Consider the following 8,382-nt stretch of genomic DNA (forward strand, 5'->3'; position numbering starts at 1 on the left):
AAAAAAAAAGAAAAAAAAAAAAACCACTGCCAGAAGTAAGCGCTAAAACCTTAAGTACAAAAAATTTTAAGTGCAAATCAATTACCCATTCCAAAAACTTCACCTGTCAAGAAAATGTTGACATTAGAAAATCATATATGAAGCAAATTCTCTGCTGTCTTCCTTTGTATGAAACCTCTCAAAAGCATCTCTGCTAAAGCAGCTGGAGAACAAGCCCGGGGTCCAGTTATCTTCTTTTGGATATACCATTTCAGCTTGCTAAGTCTGCAGGGAGGTCACATCCAGTCCCCTGGGAGCCTTACACCAAGCAAAGCTGAAATGCCACACTCATTAAATCCTTCCAAAATATTCCAAGTGGCTGTTAAATCCAGTGTGTCAGACCTTTTAGATCGTACCTTCTGGTGGTCTAATACTGCAGACAGGAAAAGGCACTGAAGACTCCTTATTACTTCTGTCCCTCCTTGCCCCACCCCTACTGATAAATGTTCATTTATTCAAAATTTGGTAGACTGTAAGAAAACCAGAGCGGAAGACTACTTACTGTGATTCAACCACTGATAAAAAAGGAGCCTTACAAAGACGAACCACCACCATTTTAAGATTTCACACCTGCCTCATGGACTATAAAAACTGTCTACTCATTTTAAGGTTTCTTGAAAGGATGACGTAATATAAAACTACATAATCAATGTCACCCCAACTGATTTTAAAATTTTGAAAACTTGGGAGAAAATTTACTTTGCTAGATCAAAAGTCCAGCATATGTTTAACCTGAAAACAAACCAATCCAGAATCTTAAAGAATGACAGGCTGACCTGAAGCATACTTCTTGCTAAGATGAGAATACTTGCAATACTTAGTTGTTGCTACCCCAATAAAAATGGCTTTTACAAAAAAATCTCCTGATAACTTCGGACAGAATTTTATAATAGTAAAATATGTTCCATAACATAAAATCCCACCGAACTAATGTAATCTGTAATTTGAAGGGTAATAAGTTATCTGTGCCGGTTGAAGGAAAACACAATTCAACCTGAAAAACCTCCACTGCCTACACAGCAGCCCACGCCGGTCTGAACCTTCCCTGAGGTCCCCTAAAATGCACCTACCGTCCCAGCCAGGATGTCATGGGGGCAGCAGTCCAGAAGGTGACTCTTGCAGACACGGTCATCTGTGAACTTGACCCTCTGTCTGGTTTCGTCTCCTGAAATTCATGTGTGGTTTTAAATAAGACAATATTATCGTGTTAACCACAAAAGGGTATCTGGTACAACAATTCACCTGGATTTGCAGTCTATAATTTCTGTGTTCTCCCGATATACACTGAAAAACTGATCTAAAGATATTTACAAGTAGAACAGAATACAGATGTTTTTGATGCTAAGTGTATTATGAAGAAACAGACTTAATGAGATCTGACTCCATCATTGCGCAAAGGAAGTCAAAGAGTCAGAAGTAAAAGGCTGACAAGCTCTAAAAGGCCATTAGTCCCACATACACATGTGGGGAATGAGATACCAACACCCATGCTAATCAGAGGGCCATGAATCACCACATATGACTTATAACTGGTATTTTCTACCAACAAAAGCTATTTATTAATCTAATTTTTTGTTACGGACAATTGCATAGACAGTGTTTTGTCCAAAATTATACGAAGAAGAAAGCTTCCAAATTCCACCTGTTAAATCACCTATACCTATTCTTACCATCCCCATCTTGCCCCCACCCTTAAAAAAGAGAGTTGGCACCTGGGAGTCACTTTTATCAATACCAAAAAAAAAAAAAAAAAAAGAAGCAGAAAGGAACTAGGTTAGTCAATACACACTGTGAGCTCCAACACATACTGTACCCATCTGCATTCTTCAAGACCTCAGCTGCAGAATTTTATGCCCGCTGTTGAAAAGTTTTAAAGGAAAAGTTTTCTTGCCCACACCTGCAGTAAGGAAGTCAGGGTAATGATACATAAAAGTAAAGGCAAAGTGGTATGTGACAAAGTTTCAAGCTAACCTGTGTATACGACACAGAGCTGTGTAATACTAAAGGAGGACTATATTTTAGGATTTGCAAGCATCCAGGATTAATGTAGTGTCTTTTTTATTGAAAATGTTTTCTTTCTAAACTACACTTTTAAATTACTTGTGAAAAAAAGCAAACACTTTTTTGTTATAACAGCTTAGAAATTGGTTGTGACTCACGGCTCGATGAACATGAGGCTTTTCTGCAACTCCCTTGCAGATTGATGTAGGCAGGCAAAGATACACTGAACCTTTATAAATAAAATAGAGGGGCCACAATTGTTCAGTTTGTATGAAATAAAAATATGGGAAGCAATTCAAAAGCAACTCAATATACAAAGAAAGCTAAAAAGCACTTATTCACCTATGAAGTAAAGTGCAAAGAATCTGCACAGCCCTGCAAATGAGCCAGTGTGAACTTACAACTTCATTACTTCAGTAGAAAAAGAAAACACAAACCACAGCAGGTATATGGCTTCGCAAAGATGCAACCGCTTTCTCCTGAGACAACCGTCATGATCTTGCTCTCCTCCCTACAGTACAACCTACCTAACAACTGCCAAACGCTGGCTAAATAGAGGCTCTCCTGTGTGGCTGGGGGAAGCGGGGGCTGGAAAGTATTCGGCAGGAACCCACGTGAGAAAAGCTCGATTTACGGCTCCCCTTGCAATGCTACAGAACAAGAACGGTCCAGGGTTCCGAGGCCCATCCGGCTCCGTCGGGTGTAACTTCTTCCCCGAGAAGCCTCGGAGGAACTCCGCCACCCGGCTGCCGGCGACCCGGAGCCCGCGATGGCTCTAGCCCTTCGCCGACTCCTCCGGTTCGCGGAGGAGCTGCGGCGCCGGCCGAAAGGAAGTCTCAGGATGGTAGGTCGGAAGGGGGCTCAGAAGAAGAAACCCGGCCGCAGCCGCCTCCGAGGCGAGCGGGCTCAGACAAAGGACCGGCGCCTGCGGTCGGCACGCGGGGGAGGGGAGGGGCGCAGGCGCAGACGCTCGGCGGCCCCCGCCTCAGGCCGCCCGGCAGCCTCCCCTCGCTCCCACCCCATTCCCCTCGCAGGACCGGCCGCCCGGACTCACCGTCCCGGGCCGTGCCCATGAGCTGGTCCAGCAGGGCCCGCATCTGCGCCTGGGCGGACATGGTGGCCGGCGTGGGCGGCAGAGACGGCCGCGACGGCTCCTCACAGCAGCAGCAGCTGCGACGACGAAACCTGCTCCTGTCGGCCTCGAGCCTCCCAGACTCCTTCCCGCCGCGAAGGACGCCGGTAGGAAGTACGTATGCACCCGCGCGGGGTCTTCCGGGAAATGTAGTTCCCCTGACGGGAAAGGGCGGAGCGGGGATCCGGGCATCTGCTGGCGACCAGTGAACCCTAAGTAGGACAGCGCGCTCATCGCGCGAGAAGACTAAGGTTCCGAGTGTCCCAAAGGGCGGAACCAAAATCCCAACCCCAGTTTTACTCCAGACCCCAAGACTTCAATTTCTATGCTATGCTAACGGTAAAAAATATAGTCAAGTCGAACTAGAAAATAAATGACACGGTTTTTTTTTGACAGCCACGAAACCGTGAGCGTATCGTTTAGTTACTCTGAATGTCAGTTTTTACTTCTGTGAATGGGAGTCTAACGGTGCCTCTCGTATGACTTTAGTGAAAGTTAAATAAAGTATGGGATTAACGTTGGTTCTCTGAGCTGATAATCTGCCATCCAGGGGGTAAAAGAAGACATGTATACAAATAAGTACTGTACGTTGTAATAGGATTACAGAATGCATATATGCGTATATAGTCTGTCACATACTTCTATTATGTATAATGTCCATCATAGATCTTGCCAAGGAGCCCTGGTGGCACAGTGGTTAAAGCGTTTGACTCTTAACTGAAAGGTCAGAGGTTTGAAACCACCAGCCGCTCTGCGAAAGATGTGGCAGTCTGCTTCCATAGAGGTTTACAGCCTTGGAAACCCTATGGCATCACTATGAGTCGGAATCAACTCCACCGCAGTGGGGGGTTTTTTTGGTATAGATCTTGCCACTAGTCGTCTATCAGTTTGTCGTGCTGTGGTGACTTGCTTGTTACTGTGATGCTGGAAGCTATGCCACTGATTTTTCTTTCTTTTCTTTTTTGGCTTTAACAAACAGAAATCTATTCTCACACAGTGTAGTAGGCTAGAAGTCTGAATTCAGGGTGTCAGTTCCAGGGTAAGGCTCTCTCTCTTTGTTAGCTCTGGGGGAAGGTCCTTGTCATTAATCTTCTCCTGGTCGAGGAGCTTCTCAGCACAGGGACCCTGGGTCCAAAGGATACACCCTGCTCCTGCCACTACTTTCTTGATGGTATGAAGTCCCCATGTATCTCTGCTGGCTTCTCTCTTTTATATCTCAAAAGAGAATGACTTAAGACACAACCTAATCTTGTAGATTCAGTCCTGCCTCATTAACATAACTGTCACTAAGCCCACCTCATCAACATCACAGAGGTAGAATTTACAACAAATAGGAAAATCACATCAGATTACAAAATGGTGGACAGCAACACAGTACTTCCAATCATGGACTAGCCAAGTTGACACGTTTTTTGGGGGGACACAATTCAATCCATAACAATATTTTGCCAAAAGATACTCCAATGATATGAAATCTAACATGAAGATCTTCTTCCTTTTCATATTAGTCCAGGTTCTTTTGATTGTAAGCAACAGAAATATGCTTGGGCTACCTTAAGCTAGAAGGTAAATTTATTTTATTATTTTTTTATTGTACTTTAAATGAAGGTTTACAGAGCAAACAAGTTTCTCATTAAACAATTAATACATATATTGTTTTGTGACATTGGTTGTCAATCCCAAGACATGTCAACATTCTCCCCTTCTTGACCTTGGGTTCTCAATTACCAACTTTCCTGTCCCCTCCTGCCTTCTCGTCTTTGCCCCAGGGCTGGTGTGCCCATTTAGTCTCGATTTGTTTTATGGGCCTGTCTAATCTTTGGTTGAAGGGCGAACCTCAGGAGTGACTTCATTACTGAGCTTTAGGGGTGTCCAGGGGCCATACACTCTAGGTTTCTCCAGTCTCTGTCAGACCAGTAAGGCTAGTCTTTTTTGTGTGTGTATGTGTATTAGAATTTTGTTGTACATTTTTCTCTAACTCTGTCTGCCACCTGCCAGCAGGGTCACCCATGGTGGACAGGTTTCAGCTGAGCTTCCAGACTAAGACAGACTAAGAAGAAGGACCCAGCAGTCTATTTCTGAAAAAATTGGCCAGTGAAAACCTTATGAATAGCAGCAGTACATTGTCTGATATAGTGCCAGAAGATGAGCCCCTCAAGTTGGAAGGCATCCAAAAGGGACCGGGGAAGAGCTGCCTCCTCAAAGTAGAGTTGACCATAAAGATGTGGATGGAGTCAAGTTTTTGGGACCTTCATCTGCTGATGTGGCACGACTCAAAATGAGAAGAAAGAGCTGCAAACATCCATTAATAATTGGAACTTGGAATGTACCAGGTAGGACTCTAGGAACATTGGAAGTCGTCAAAAATGAAACAGAATGCATAAACATCAATATCCTAGGCATTAGTGAGCTGAAATGGACTGGTGTTGGCCATTTTGAATCAGACAATTATATGGTCTACTATGTGGGAATGACAACTTCAAGAGGAATGGTGTTGTATTCATCGTCAGAAAGAACATTTCAAGACCTATCCTGAAGTACAGTGCTGTCAGTGATAGGATAAAATCCATATGCCTACAAGGAAAACCAGTTAATATGACTATTATTCAAATTTACACACCAACCACTAAGGCTAAAGATGAAGAAATTGAAGGTTTTTACCAGCCTCTGCAGTCTGAAATTGATCGAACATGCAATCAGAATGCATTGATAATTACTGGTGATTGGAACGCAAAAGTTGGAAACAAAGAAGAACAATTGGTAGTTGGAAAATATGGCCTCGGTGATAGAAACGATGCCAGAGATCACATGATAGAATTTTGCAAGACCAAAGACTTCTTCATTGCAAATACATTTTTCACCAACATAAACAGCGGCTATACACATGGACTTCGCCAGATGGAATACACAGGAATCAAATCGACTACATCTGTGGAAAGAGACGATGGACAAGCTCAATATCATCAGTCAGAACAAGGCCAGGGCTGACTGCGGAATAGACCATCAATTGCTCATATGCAAGTTCAAGTTGAAACTGAAGAAAATCAGAACAAGTCCATGAGAGCCAAAGTATGACCTTGAGTATATTCCACCTAAATTTAGAAACCATCTCAAGGAAGATTTGACGCATTAAACACTAATGACCGAAGACCAGACGAGTTGTGGAATGACATCAAGGACATCATACATGAAGAAAGCAAGAGGTCACTAAAAAGACAAGAAAGAAAGGAAAGACCAAAATAGATGTCAGAAGATACTCTGAAACGTGCTGTTGAACGTTGAGTAGCTAAAGCAAAAGGAAGAAATGATGAAGTAAAAAACTGAACAGAAGATTTCAAAGGGTGGCTTAAGAAGACAAAGTAAAGTGTTACAATGACATGTGCAAAGACCTGGAGATAGAAAACCAAAGGGGAAGAATATGTTCAGCATTTCTCAAGCTGAAAGAACTGAAGCAAAAATTCAAGCCTCGAGTTGCAATAGTGAAGGATTCTATGGGGAAAATATTAAAAGACACAGGAAGCATCAAAAGAAGATGGAAGGAATACACAGTCATTATACCAAAAAGAAATTGTCGATGTTCAACCATTTCAAGACATAGCTTACGATCAGGACCCAATGGTACTGAAGGAAGAAGTCCAAGCTGCACTGAAGGCATTGGCAAAAAACTAGCCTCCAGGAATTGACAGAATATCAGTTGAGCTGTTCCAACAAATGGATGCAGAGCTGGAAGTGCTCCCTTGTCTATGCCAAGAAATTTGGAAGACAGCTATCTGGCCAACTGACTGGAAGAGATCCATATTTATGCCTATTGCCCATAAAGATGATCCAACGGATTGTGGAAATTATGGAACAATATCATTAATATCACACAAGTAAAATTTTGCTGAAGATCATTCAAAAGTGGCTGCAGCAGTATGTTGACAGGGAACTGCCAGGAATTCAGGCTGGATTCAGAAGAGGACGTGGAACCAGAGATATCATTGCTGATGTCAAAAGGATCTTGGCTGAAAGCAGAGAATACCAGGAAGATGTTTACTTGTGTTTTATTGACTATGCTAAGGCATTTGACTGTGTGGATCATAATAAATTATGGATAACATTGCAAAGAATGGGAATTCCAGAACACTTAATTGTGCTCATGAGAAACTTGTACATAGACCAAGAGGCAGCAGTTTGATCAGAACAACAGGATATTGCGTAGTTTAAAGTCAGAAAAGGTATGGGTCAATGTGGTATCCTCTCACCACACTTATTCAATCTCTATGCTAAGCAAATAATCCGAGAAGCTGGTCTATATGAAGAAGAACGCAGCATCAGGATTGGAGAAAGACTCACTAACAATCTGAGATAAGCAGATGATACAACCTCGCTTACAGAGCCCTGGTGGCGCAGTGGTTGAGAGTTTGGCTGCTACCCAAGAGGTTGGCAGTTTGAATCCACCAGCGGCTCCTTGGAAACCCTATGGGGCAGTTCTACTCTGTCCTATAGGGTCGCTATGAGTCGGAATCCACTTAATGGCAACGGGTTTACAACCTTGCTTCCTGAAAGTAAAGAGTTCTTGAAGCACTTACTGTTGAAGATCAAAGACTACAGCCTTCAGTATGGATTACACCCTCAACATAAAGAAAACAAAAGTCCTCACAACTGGACCAATAAGCAACATCATGATAAACGGAGAAAACATTGAAGTTGTCAAGGATTTCATTTCACTTGGATCCACAATCAATGCCCATGGAAGCAACAGTCGAGAAATCAGACGGCGTATTGCATTGGGCAAATCTGCTGCAAAAGACCTCTTTCAAGTGTTAAAAAGCAAAGTTGTCACTTTGAGGATCAAGGTGCGTTTGACCCAAGCCATGGTGTTTTCAATCGCCTCATATGCATGCGAAAGCTGGACCGTGAATAAGGAAGACCAAAGAAGAATTGATGCCTTTGAATTATGTTGTTGGTGAAGAATATTGAATATACCATGGACTGCTAGAAGAATGAACAAATGCGTCTTAGAAGTGCAGCCAGAATGCTCCTTAGAAGTCAAGACGTACTTTGACCAGTCCCTGGAGAAGGACATCATGCTTGGTAAAGTAGAGGGTCAGCGAAAGAGGAAGACTCTCGAGGAGATAGGTTCACACAGTGGCTGCAAGAATGAGCTCAAACGTAGCAATAATTGTGAGGATGGCGCAGGACCAGGCAGTGTTTTGTTCTGTTGTACG

The 8,382-nt window shown here is 43.1% G+C and overlaps 1 protein-coding gene across 4 annotated transcripts in view; it reads right to left on the reverse strand.

Annotated features, from left to right (window-relative positions):
* Window positions 1–3,285, reverse strand: part of LUC7L (LUC7 like) — a 27,942-nt gene extending 24,657 nt beyond the window's left edge. The window contains exons 1-3 of one of the 4 annotated variants that reach the window (XM_023728372.1): window positions 3,095–3,163; window positions 2,199–2,269; window positions 1,110–1,204 (exon numbers count right to left, since the gene is read on the reverse strand). Coding sequence is in view for 1 of the 4 variants with exons in the window: in XM_004373121.3 (XP_004373178.1) it covers window positions 1,110–1,204; window positions 3,095–3,155 (156 nt within the window). In the remaining 3 variants the exon portion in view is untranslated. Of the gene's footprint in view, window positions 1–1,109; window positions 2,270–2,567; window positions 3,056–3,094 lie in introns of those variants that run through there. The other 3 variants (XM_023728371.1, XM_004373121.3, XM_023728370.1) reach the window with 3 other exon arrangements.
* Between the last annotated feature and the right edge of the window lie 5,097 nt (window positions 3,286–8,382).

The sequence above is a fragment of the Trichechus manatus genome, unplaced genomic scaffold (genome assembly GCF_000243295.1).
Source record: "Trichechus manatus latirostris isolate Lorelei unplaced genomic scaffold, TriManLat1.0 scaffold00024, whole genome shotgun sequence".
Taxonomy (NCBI): Eukaryota; Metazoa; Chordata; class Mammalia; order Sirenia; family Trichechidae; genus Trichechus; species Trichechus manatus.